This window comes from Dermochelys coriacea, chromosome 8 (genome assembly GCF_009764565.3).
Source record: "Dermochelys coriacea isolate rDerCor1 chromosome 8, rDerCor1.pri.v4, whole genome shotgun sequence".
NCBI classification, from domain to species: Eukaryota; Metazoa; Chordata; order Testudines; family Dermochelyidae; genus Dermochelys; species Dermochelys coriacea.
Window position 1 is genome coordinate 64,010,508 of NC_050075.1, and position 13,468 is coordinate 64,023,975.

The window sequence follows — 13,468 nt, forward strand, 5'->3', positions numbered from 1 at the left end:
AATATAGTGTTGACGCAATATACATTTAGCCCTCTGTAAGGTGTTTGATTTGTTACCACACAGTTTGATTAAAAACTAGGATGATATGAAATTAACATGGCACACGTTAAATGGATTAAAGATTGGCTAACTGATAGGTCTCAAAAATAATTGTAAACAGGGAGTCGTCACTGAGCAAGTATGTTTCCAGTGGGATGCTACAGTAATCAGTTCTTGGCCCTACAGTATTTAATATTTTTATCAATGAACTGGAAGAAAACAAAATAATCACAAATAAAGTTTGCAGCTGACACAAACTGGGGGAGTGGGTAGATAATGAAGAGGACTGGTCACTGATTCAGAGAGATCTGGATCACTTGGTCAACAGGACACAAAACAATATGCATTTTAATGCAGCTGAATCTAAATGTATACATCTAAGAACAAAGAACGGAGGTCACACTTACAGGGTAGAGGACTCTATCCTGGGAAGCAGTGACTCTGAAAAAGGTTTGGGAGTCACAGTGTGATGCTGTGGCCAAAAGAGCTAATGCGATCTTGGGATGCATAAACAGGGGACTCTCAAATAGGAGTAGAGATGTTACTTTACAGCCCTATATTTGGCACTAGTGTGACGCTGCTGCAACACTGTGTCCAGTTGCAGTGCCCACAATTCAAGAAGGAAGTTGATGAATTAGAGAGGGTTCAGAGAAAAGCCATGAGAATGATTAAAAACATGCTTTATAGTAATAGACGCAGGGAGATCAATCTATTTAGATTATCAAAGAGACGGTTAAGGGGTGACTTGATTACAGTCTACAAGTATCTACATGGTGAAAAAAATTAAGAATGCGCTCTATAATCAAGCATAAAAAGGTATAACATGAAGCTAGACAAATTCAGACTGGAAATAAGATGTACATTTTTGACAGTGAGGGTAATTAGCCGCTGGAACAATTTACCAGTGGTTGCAGTGGATTTTCTGTCACTGTCAATTTTTAAATCAAGATTGGATTTTTTCCCCCCCTAAACAATATGCTCTAGGAGTTATTTGGGGCAAGTTCTATAGCCTGTGTTAAACAAGAGGTCAGACTAGATGGTCACAATGGTCTCTTCTGGCCTTGGAATCTATGAAAACCCATAACAACAAAAGTCTGTTGGTGTTGTAAAAAGTCAGCTGGCTGAAATGTAAATTTGTGCAAACACTGCTACTGGGTAGCACACCCAGTAATGCCATATATATGCTTTCTGCATGCGTGTCAACTCTGGAAGGGGTTCACCTCCCTGAGGTGCTTGTTGTTGGAAAAATAGAATATGGTTACATTCAAAATAATAAAAACGTCTGAAACATCGTAGAATGAACAGGGATCATGCACAGACATGCATCTGCCCCATTCAGAGACAAATCTATAATGGAGAGAGGCATCCACACTATAGCATACAACTGAGCACAAAACAATATGCATCCTGATGTGTGCAGATCCCACCATATCCATGTTGGTTGCATAATTTCAGGATGAAAAATGAATCAATAGCAATAAGTCTCTGGCACAACCCACAGGTTCCTAGAGTCTCCCACAGCAGCACTAATAACTGGCATAAGCCCACATGTGCAGTGACAAAAAGTTCAAGTTAAAGCTGCATTAAACATGTACAATTTGCTCCGTGTTTATTCTGCTTTTGAAAAGGAACAGAGAGAGAGAGAGAGAGAGAGAACTTAATTTCTTTACGGAAGACCATGACCACTTCTAATGTGCATTCAAATCAACCAACTCGGTTGCAGCATTTTCTGACCATTACTTATTTCTTTTCAGTTGTAACTTACACTCCAAAATTAGATCTATTTTTTGCCTTTGTGTTGATGTTTTCCACATTTGATCCCCTTGAATCAACTGAGCAAGCTAAGAAATTAATCAGGGGCCTAAAACTGCTCTCACTGGACATCAGTGATAAACTCCATGGCCTTCAAGGGACACATGATTTGGTCCCAGTTTTAAGCTCCAAATGATTGTATGTTGTGAATGTAAAATGCCAAGGAAAAGATCCTGATCCCACTGGAGTCAATGAGAGTTTTGCCCTTGATTTCAATGGGAAAAGGATTTTCCTCTGATAGATAATATGGCATTTAACCAAGAACATATTTTCAGGTTTCAGAATGACAAGACGGTCATGAGTCTCATACAAAGTCATACAGTTTAGAGTCTCATATCAAGTCACATTGCTACTATTATCTATTGGTCAAACCCTGACACATTAAATTATCACACTTGTACTACAGGTGGTGCAGGTAACAATTCTTATAGTAAAGGTTGCCTGACACTTTCCATTAGAAGATGATGTTTTCCAATTGCTTATAAAAACAGTCAAATTTTAACCGTTAAGGGTGAAGTTTCCCATTTTGGGTGTCTGCCTCAAGCTGACTTTTGTGGTGGCGGTGGTGGTATTGTTGTTGTTAAACAATTCAGCTAAATGATGCAGCAGTTTTCCACAAGAAGACTAGGGGGAAAATATGTTCTTTTGACCATTATAAAATTTTATTTTTACAACTCTTTTATTGATAAGCTCCAGAGCCTCCATTTTTGGAGAAAGGGACTTTACATTTGGCTGTGGGAAACACTGAGGTAAGTGATGAAATGTTTGCCATCTCTCTGAAAATGTGTCAGTCTCTGAAAATTGCTGTTAATACACAGTAAGTAGAAGTTTAGAATTAGGCAGCTAAATTTTCTAAAGATTGTATCTGCACTGAGCATGCGCCATCCCCTCACATATTCTACTGCATGTGACATTCTCACACAGTAACTAAGCATGCTCCATCCTAAGCTGCAAGGGCTGAGCAGGACTTACCTTGAAATTGCTGCTCCCAGCTGCTGCAGGCCACTAGGGCTTACAAAAACCAAGAGAAGGAAGAGACTCTTTCTGTGCTTTCAGTGCTCCTTCTGCTGACACCCAGGCAGTGTGCAGCCTGATTCAAATGCAAAGGGATAAAGAGCTGGGACGGGGAGATGAGGGGGAAAGGGAAGGAGGCAGATACAGGGGCTGGAGCTTGGTGGGGGAAAGGTGGAATAGTATGTGATCATGTAATTAAATGCTATCAATGCATATGCATATGCATAAGGAGGCTGAATTAAGGTTGCACAAGCAGCCTTGATTCTGACATTTCCTAACTTTTGAGGGCTTCACTTTGAAACGTTAATGTTATTTTAATGTATATTTTTAAATGTAATAGTAAGGGTGGTGTAGGGGCAGGAAGAGATACACAGAGAGAGTTACCTTCACATATTGGAGGCTCTGGATACCATCCAAAGTCATAACACTGAATTAAATCAGATCCATTCAAAGAGTAATTTTTCTGACACAAAAACTGAACCACATCTCCTTCCTCATAGCTTTTCTTCCTGGGATAGAAATTCCCATGTTCTATCTCACTTAACAAGGAGCACATTACTTCTAGAAAAGAAACACACACACTGGGTAAAACAAATTTAAAACAACTCTACCAAAATAAATGTTAAATGTTTGAAAGCTTTTCTCCCATTAAAAAAAAAACAAAACAAAGGCTGCAGAGTTAAAAAATACCAGACTTCGGAAGATTCAGGTTAAGTTATTCTAAAGACAACAACATACTAGTGCAGTTCGGAGTAAGGGACCATCCATATGTGAGACAGACTGCCTTTTCAGTAGTGTTTCCTCCTCTGGTGTGATATCCCTCATCACATTCATACATCAGTGTTTCATTTAGTTTGAGGATCCGCTGGGTTGTGGAGTAGTGGCCGTGATGCAAGTCTGGTACTAAACAGCTCTCTTTTTAAAAAATAATAAAAAAAAAAAAAAAAAAAAGGTACATAAATTTTGGGGCTTATTTCATTAAAAGTTACATGACATAGGATTTTTTCTTGCTAGATCCTCATTAAAGTCTCATGTTTTTAGTAGACTATTCAAAATCTGACACAAAACATTGCACTTTATTTGTAAATTGCCGGGGCACCAGTTATTCAAGTCCTCCGATATACATTTATTAACAAAGTTTGGAGGGAAATGGATTAATTTGCACCAGATGCACAGCCATGTTTGACTACACTGATTCAAATAAGTACATTCAGATACATACACGTGTTTCAGTATTGCTGACGCTGACGCTTCCCAACTTTACATATACTTACACAGTCTCTCACTGTAGTGAGAGAGAGCATAGGAGCTTTTAGCACTTTGCCTGTTAGGCAGGGTGCTATAGGAAGAAGCTGAGATTTTAACTGTAACTCACAGACATAAACCAACATTCACAACCAGCAGTAAGTGTACCGTGTGTGACAAGATTTAAATTATACTAGTAGGGTAGTCATAAAAATCCTGCACTCTTCAAAATGGAAATAGCAAAAGAAATGGAACCTTTCCTTCTGAGTCCAGCTTTTACCAGAGAGAATCAAGTCCCAAAAAGTTCTCTTCAGGCATGCCCGCTGTTTCTCTAGGGTAGAGCAGCCAGCCAAGAGCCAGAGAAAAATGTATTTTGAACTACAAATACGACTCCATAGATAAACCTTACAAATAACTGTAGTACTTCTCTGAATTTTTACCATTCAGTGAATATTTCTGAATTGCAAATAGTATTACTTCTAATCATCCTGTGTTGTATTTTCCAATGGGACTATCTTACAAGCCATAGGAAAGCAAGGGGTGGCCATACTCCAGATATTTTTATATTTGACACAGTGAGCCAAAGTCTGCATGGACGTTCAGAAGATGGAAATCAATGCAATTCTACCACATTTTCTACTTTTAAAATGGAAATTTGCTTAACTGTCAATATTTCTAGCACATAGGGCTAGCTTGCCTTTACTATATTCACTGCCATGCCATTATTATATTCAGTAAGAATGCAAGGAACCTACAGGCTTGTATCCCGTCAGACATTGGCTTCAGCAGTTCGCATGAGGCCTATGAACTTTGGCATAGATAAATGGCCCAAAGAAAACCCCTAAGTTTTGGGGAACTGGAAGAGTATAAAGGGGAATTTTGTCCATAATTGCATCAGCCAACCATAGAAGCATGAGCTAACACCACCTATTGGAAAGTTTTGGAAGGAACCTCCAACCACAAGAGTGCGATGGCAACAAGTTGACGTATATGATAAGTTGAAATCATTAATATACTAACCCATAGAAGGACACCTCAACATTAGTAGATTGAGAAAATACAAATAAGGAAGAGGGGAAATACTCCTACTGAATATGCATTAGACATACTGGCATCAGCGTAACTTATTATAAAAGTTATATCCCAACCTGTGGGCAGTAGGAGAGAGAGATGCAAGAATAATAGCCACTGGTGAAGATGAAGAAGGTGACGGTGATGATGAAGATAATGGTTAACATTTAAGGTTGTTCTGCAAGGGATGGTGAGAGTATGGATGTTCAGGTGTACTTTCTGTATTATCTCTATCTACCTCATTGAGTTAGAGAGTGTGTGTATGACTATCCTGAATGTATTAATAAATTATTTGTAAACACAGAAGAGTTCTTATAGCGTGAGTGTTGCCACTGTGCGCATCGAGGTTCCCAGTTACATAGTAATTTTAATACTGGACCTGATCTTGGGACAAGAAAAAATGGTTACTCCCTGTCATAAATATAAAGGGAAGGGTAACAACCTTCCTGTATACAGTACTATAAAATCCCTCCTGGTCAGAGGCACAAAATCCTTTTACCTGGAAAGAGTTAAGAAGCTCAGGTAACCTGGCTGGCACCTGACCAAAAGAACCAATATGGGGACAAGATACTTTCAAATCTGGGGGGGGGGGGGGGGGGGAAGAGAAGGTTTTGGTCTGTCTGTTGTGTGTGCTTGCCGGACACAAGCAATCCAACTCCATTAGAATCAGTAAGTACTAGCAAGAGAATGCGTTAGCTTATTTTTGTTTTGGCTTGTGATTTTCTCTGTGCTGAGAGGAAGGTGCATTCCTGGTTTTCTTTTTGTAACTTTAAAATTTGGCCCAGAGGGAAATCCTCTGTGTTTTTGAATCTGATTGCCCTGTAAGATTATCTTCCATTCTAATTTTACAGAGGTGCTTCTTTTACCATTTTTCTTTCTAACAAAGTTCTGTTTCTTTTAGAATCTGATTGGTTTTGTTTTTTGGTTTTTTTTTTCTTCAAGTGGACTAAAAAACCCCCAAGGTCTGTGCTCATCTTGTTTATTCTCAAACCTCCCCAGGAAAGGGGGTGGGGGGACTTGGAGGGGGATATTAGGGGGGAGTAGGAACTCCAAGTGGTCCTTTCCCCGAGTTTCTCTAAATCACTTGGTGATGGAAGAGTTAGCTTACAAGGGAGAATTTGTGCCTTGGGGGAAGTTTTTAACCTAAGATGGTAGAAATAAGCTTAGGGGGTCTCTCATGCGGATGCCCATGTCTGTACCCTAGGGTTCAGAGTGGGGAGAGAACCCTGACACTCACCTTTTTGTAACCGTTGTTCTTCGAGATGTATCGCTCATATATATTCCAATTAGGTGTGCGCACATGCCGTGTGCAAGGATGTCGGAAACTTTTTTCCCTAGCAGCTACCCGTGAGGCCGGCTGTGGAGCCCCCTGGAGTGGCACCGATATGGTGCTCTATGTATATGACCCTGCCGGCCTGACACCCTTCAGTTCCTTCTTGCTGGCTACTCAGACAGAGGGGAAGGGGGGGGAAATGAAATAGATCTGAGCAACACATATCTTGTAGAACAACAGTTACAAAAAAGTGAGTAACCGTTTTTCGTCTTCGAGTGCTTTCTCATATCAATTCCAGTTAGGTGACTTCCAAGCCTTACCTCAGAGGTGATGTCGGAGTTGAGGAATTTCAGACTGGAGAATCGCCCTGCCAAAGGCCCCATCATCAGGTGATTGGTGGATGATGGTGTTGTGTGACGTGAAGGTGTGCACCAAAGCCCATGTGGCAGCCCTGCAGATTTCCTGGAGGGGTACGTGTGCCAGGAACGTTGCCGATGAGACCTGAGCCCTCGTGGAGTCAGCCGTGACAACAGGCAGAGAGACCTTCGCTAAGTCATAACAAGTACGAATACACGCCCTGATCCAGTAGGATATCTGCTGGGAAGAGACCGGCAAACCTTTCATCCGATTTGCTAGAGCGACAAACTGGGTTGTTTTGCAGAATGACTTCATTTGGTCTATGTAGAAGGCGAGCGCCCTTCTAACGTCCAGCAAATGCAGCTGCTGCTCAAGGAGGGGGGCGTGCGGCTTTGGATAGAAAACCGGCAGGAAAATATCCTGGCTGACATGGAAACGGGACACGACTTTTGGTAGGAAGGTTGGGTGAGGCCTAAGCTGCACCTTATCCTTATGAAAGATGGTATACGGAGGCTCACATGTGAGGGCTCGTAGTTCAGAAACGTGTCATGCTAAAGTGATGGCCACTAGGAAAGCAACCTTCCAGGAGAGGTGGAGGAGCGAGCATGAAGCTAGCGACGCAAAGGGAGGACCCATAAGATGAGACAGGACTAAACGGAGGTCCCAGGCAAGGATCGGGGGCTTCATTGCGGGATGGATCTTTTCTAGTCCTTTAAAGAAACGTCCCACAATAGGATGTGCAAACCCTGAGTGCCTGGAAACGCCGGGTGAAATGCCAAAATAGCCGCAAGGTGAACCTTAAGAGAATCGAATGCCAGGCACTGATCTTTCAGGTGCACCAAATAGTCCAGGATGCACAGGATTGAAGCCTGGAGTGGGAGTACCTGCCATTGGGCACACCAGATAGAAAACCTTTTCCACTTTGTTTTGTAAGTGGTTCTGGTAGAAGGCTTGCAGCTTTCCAGGAGCACCTGCCTCACCGAATCCGAACAGGCGAGCTCAACTTGGTTCAACCACGGATCCTCCAGGCCATGAGGTGAAGTGACTGAAAGTCCGGGTGGAGGCGGCAACCGTGATTCTGCGAGATAAGGTTGGAAGTGAGAGGTAAATGGATCGGTGACCGGATCGATAGGTTCATGAGGGTGGGGCCAAGCTGGGGCCACCAGGATGACATCCATCTTGATCCAGTGTACCTTGAGAAGCACCTTGTGGATAAGAGAAAATGGCTGAAAGGCATATAGTAGTTGACCGGACCATGGCATCAGGAAGGCGTCTGCAATCGAGCCCAGGCTGTGACCCCAGAAAAAGCAAAAGGTTTGGCACTTCCTGTTGGCCCGCGTGGTGAACAGGTCGATTCGAGGAAACCCCCAGCTGCGGAAGATGGAGCGGATGATGTCCAGCCAAATCGACCATTCGTGTATGAGGAACTGCCTGCTCAAGCTGTCCACCAGTACGTTTTGAACATCTGGCAGGTATGAGGCTTGGAGAAGGATGGAGTGGACTAGACAAAATTCCCCATAGAAAGAGAGCTTCCTGGCAGAGAGGAGATGACCGGGCTCCACCTTGCTTGTTTATGTAAAACATGGCCGTGGTATTATCTGTAAGCACTGCAACACAGTAGCCCTGCAAGCAGGACAGGAACGCCTGGCATGAGAGGTGGATTGCCCCGAGCTCTTTGATATTGATATGCAGAGCCAGTTCCTCTACTTGCCATAGGCCCTGAGTCGTCATGCTCCCGAGATGTGCTCCCCAGCCGAGCGCTGACGCATCTGTTACCAATGTCAGAGTGGGCTGGGGGAGGTGGAACGGTACCCAGGTGCTTACCATGCGGGGGTCCAGCCACTATCGAGGGTATGTCCCAGAACGGTCAGCATCATGTCCAGACTGTCGTGGCCCAGGCGATACATGGTCACAAGCCACGCCTGCAGGGGCCTGAGCTGCAACCTGGCATGCTGCACCACGTAAGTGCAGGACGCCATGTGGCCCAGCAGCTTGAGGCACTGTCTCACTGTGGTGGTGGGAAAGTTGCAAAGTCGGTGATTACATGCGCGAGGGCTAGACGATGAGCCTCTGGGAGGAATGCTCTCGCCTGGTTTGCATCCAGGACTGCCCCAATTAACTCTATTGTTCGTGTTGGGGTGAGAACAGACTTGTTGACATTCAGAACAACACCTAAACAGTCGAACGTGTCCCTGACCAATTGTACCTGTGATTCTACCTGCTGATGAGACCGGCAGCCAGTCGTCTAGGTATGGGCAAACGTGCACATGAAGGAGGTGAAGAAAGGCTGCCACGACTGCCATGCATTTGGTAGACAGGCCGAATGGGAGAGCCGTGAACTGATAATGTGTCTTGTCTACTACAAAATGGAGAAAACGTCTGTGAGACAGGTTGATTGAAATGTGAAAATAAGTGTCCTTCATATCGAGGGTGGCATATCAGTCTCCTGAATCCAGGGAGGGGATAATCGTGCTCAAGGATACCATGCAGAACTTTGAGTTGACTATGTGCTTGTTGAGTTCCCTTAGGTCCAGAATGGGCCGTAGACCCCCCTTTGCCTTGGGAATGAGGAAGTAGCACGAGTAGAAACCCTTGCCTCTGAGCTCCCGAGGTACCTCCTCCACTGCTCCTAGAGTGAGGAGGGACTGGACATCCTGGATCAGGAGTTGCTTATCAGAGGGGTCCCTGAAGAGGGATGGGCAAGGGGGTGTGGGAGGGCTGGAAGGAGCAGAAGTGGATAAAATAGCCTGCCTCTATCATACGGACTACCCACTGGTCCGATGTAGTAAGAGAGCATGCATGGTAGAAGCGGGATAGACTGTTCAGGAAGAGATAGTTCACTGGCATACGGACTGGTAAGCCGTCCTCATGCGCATCTTCAAAATGGGCGCTTAGGGCCCAGAGGGGGCTTAGACTATTCCTGGCCTGTTCAGAGGGAGGACACGATGGTCTGAGCCTGGTGTATCTACTTCTCCTGCGGGAGAAGTCCTGCCTGGGTATAGTGGAGAAAAGACCGCTGCTGGATGGGCTGGGGCATAAACGGCTTTCTTTGAGTCGCCAGCGTATGCATGCCTAGAGACTTAATTGTGTTCCTTGAATCTTTGAGGCTATACAACCTAGAGTTGGTCTGTTCAGCGAAGAGCTGCTGACCATCGAATGGAAGGTTTTGGATAGGTTGCTGAACTTCAGGCGGGAGACCCAAGAACTGAAGCCAGGCGTTACACCACATGGTGATACCAGATGCCAGTGTACATGCTGCCGCATCCGTGGCATCCAGGGAGCCTTGAAGAGCAGTCCGGGCCACGAGTCTGCCCTCCTTAGCAATGGCTCCCAGCTCCTGCTGAGAATCAGATGGGAGGAGCTCCTTGAACTTTTGAATAGCAGACCAGGAATTATAGCTGTATCTGCTAAGGAGCACAAGCTGATTAGCAATCCGCAGGGAGAGGCCACCGGTAGAAAAAGCCTCTCTCCCAAAGAGGTCCAGACTTTTTGTGTCTTTTCATTTAGGGGTGGGCCCCTACTGAGCCCGTCTTTCTTTTTCGTTTACCACATCCACCACCAGGGAGCATGGTGGGGAATGGATAAAAAGGTATTAGTATCCCCTACTGGGGACAAAGTACTTTCTTTCAGCCCCTTTGGCCGTGGCAAGAATGGAGACCAGAGTTTGCCAGATTGTTTTGGCATTTGACTGAATGGTCTTTATAATGGGCAACACAACCCTAGAGGGCCCCTCTGGTGTCAGAATGTCCACCATGGGGTCCTCTTCTTCTACAACCTCCTCCACCTGGAAATTCATGTTTAAGGCCACTCGCCATAGAAGTTCCTGTAAGGCCCAATTGTCCATGGGTGGGGGGGATGGATGCGTATGTACCCACCACCGCCTCATCAGGAGAATATGAGGAGGTGGCGACCGGCAGGGTTGGGTCCGAGACAGCTCCTTGGTCCACTGGTTCCAGTTCTCCTGGGCACAGGGTGTAGCCTCCACTGGGGTTTGTGCAGGAGGACGACTGACTGTTGCCTCGGGAATACAGGACCCAGAACGTGATGGCAGAGGGACGCCTGGAGGGGTGCCCTGGGCTTGGTAGTATGCCCAGGGAGTCCAGAACTGCCACTGGGGCTGCCAGTGGGGCGCTGAAGCATCCCGTCTGAGACTGCCCGGATGTGATCGGGGTGCCTCCGACGCCCTACCTGACCTGGGAGAGGGTGACTGGGAGCTGGACGGCCAAGGAGGGGCAGTACGCTGTGCTGGGGGGGGATTCCACCTCCCCCGATTGGTGAAATGGGTACCGTGCAGAGTGGTGAGATCCAGACAGTGATCGGTGGTGCCATTGTGGAGAGCAGTACCGAGAGATCGACCAGCGCCGAGATGTTGGACTTCGCCTCAGTGGAGAGCGGCCACGGCAGTGCAACTGTGACTGGTGCTGTGCCAGGGAACGGTGCTGTGCTGGTGGAGAGCAATGCCGCGAGGGAGAGCGGTTTCGCAAACAGTGTCACGGAGAGGTGTGGTGCTGCGATAGGGAGCTGTGCCGCTGCACGGAACGGTGTCGGTTCAAAAGATCTCAGACCTTGACCGTGACCTCGAGCGGGACCACGACCCGTCAGCCGATGACCACCTCGAGCGGGAGCGGCTCCGAGGATTGAGGCTGTGAGACCAGTGCCGCAAGTCGGACCGACGCCGCGAGTCAGACCGACACAAAGCATGGGTGCGGTGCCAGGACTCAGAGCAGCGAGGTGATGCTGGTCTGGGGGCAGACGGTCCAAAAAGATTGCCGGTTTGCCTCTTGAGCGTGCCGGGGCTCCAGATGGTGTAGGCCTCGAGACCAGAGACTTGGAGTGGTCATCTCAATGAGCCCTCTGGCAGCTTCAAAGTTGTCAGGTGTGGAAGGCAGCATGACCTCCTCAACCTGCAGCTGCAGGGAGTCTGGCAGGTACAGGGATTCCCGGGGAGGCAGAGGCTCAGTAGGACGAGGCCTACTGGAAGGTCTGTTGGCTCTATGCCCCTGGTCTGCACCGTGTCCTGTCGGAGGTGCGACTACCAGCTCGGGCCTTTGTGGGGGTTTCTCCATGGTCTGCTTCTTACGGGTGGCTGGGGAGTGAAAACGGTGCTGGGGAGAGTGCTTTTGGGCCCCAGGAGACTGCCGGGCCCTAGAGGAGCATGCAGAGTCTTTTTTCAGCACTGTAGACAGCACCGATGGAGGAGTGCTCCGCACGAGGCACTCGGGGCCAAGTATTGTGGCGGACGGAGAGCAGACTCCATGAGGAGTTGTTTGAGTTTAATGTCCCTCTCCTTTCTAGTATGAAGTTTAAATGCTTTGCAAATCCTGCACTTATCCACCTGATGGGCCTCTCCCAGACACCAAAGGCAGGAGTCTTGGGGGTCGCCCATGGGCTTAGACTTGCCACAGGAGCTGCAAGGTTTGAAGCCCTGGGATGGCATGCCACATAGGGCACTCGTTGAAGATGGAAACCCCTTCAAGCATGAACGACTATACTTAACACTAAAGATAACAAATAACTAACACTTAACTAACAAGAGAGATAAATAGAATAACTAGGGAGTAGTGGAGCACTTGTGAACAAGAGACCACTGTTCCAACAACTGTCACTGGCAGTAAGAAGGAACTGAAGGGGGGGTCGGGCCGGCAGGATCATATATAGAGCACCTTATCGGCGCCACTCCAGGGGGCTCCACAGTCGGCCCGACAGGTAGCTGGTAGGGGAAAAAAGTTTCTGACATCCATGCACGCAGCGCGCGCACGCACACACCTCACCCACTGGAATAGATATGAGCAAGCACTTGAAGAATCTGTTAACCCTCTAAGTGATAACTGGGAATGCTTAAGTGTAGCAGGGTGCTATTGCAAAAGCACCTAATTAGTCCCTGCCCAGTCAGCTCCAGTCAAGGGAAGCAGATTGGGGCTGATGGAAAAGGCCTGATACCAGCCTGAGGATTGGCAACACCTGCTGGCCTGACAAGCCAAGGGCTGTAAGGCTGGGAGGAAGCCAGAAGGCTGGGGGCAGCCAGGGAAAAACCAATCAGTCAGTCAGGGAGGGAACTGGAGGCCTCCTAGCTGAAGGCTGACTCTGCCTGTAAAGGAGGTGACTAATCCTGCAAGGCTTGTAAACAGATAGACACCAGTGGTGGGATAACTGTAGGTAAATAAAGACATAGATGTTGCACAACCCTGAAGCCTCTCTGAGCCTTATTGGTGGCAGAAAGCGGGCCCCAGGAAGAGGGCGGGTCGTGGACCCTGTTACATTAAGTAATCAATATAATTAATACATAATCTATAGATCAGTCTACATATTTAAGTTTAATTATTCACTGCCACACTTTTACATTGTAAGTTAGTATTAATGTGACATCAATAGAGATTATCACCCACTGTCATTCAATGCTATGGTGTTTGTATAGTAGCTCCCTTTCTGAAGTTAATATCCCAACAGTGGAAAGACACAGAAGTATTAAATGTAAAACAGTATTTATACTATCCCTAACCTTATTAGAAAATGTGGACGGTTTCAATCATTTAAGCAATTATCTACCTATTTGGCCCATGATCCTATATACCTTTACATGCAGGCTTAACTTTATGCATGTGATGTGAGTAGTCCCAATTGCCCCATTGATTTCAACCAGCTGAAAATTTGCCCCAA

At 46.4% G+C, this 13,468-nt stretch overlaps 1 protein-coding gene across 1 annotated transcript in view; it reads right to left on the reverse strand.

The window, feature by feature from the left end:
• F13B (coagulation factor XIII B chain) overlaps positions 1-13,468 on the reverse strand; it is a 42,849-nt gene that overhangs the window by 14,780 nt on the left and 14,601 nt on the right. Inside the window, exons 5-6 of the mRNA XM_038413938.2 lie at positions 3,604-3,780; positions 3,250-3,426 (exon numbers count right to left, since the gene is read on the reverse strand). Of these exons, the coding sequence (XP_038269866.2) occupies positions 3,250-3,426; positions 3,604-3,780 (354 nt within the window). The remainder of the gene's footprint in view (positions 1-3,249; positions 3,427-3,603; positions 3,781-13,468) is intronic.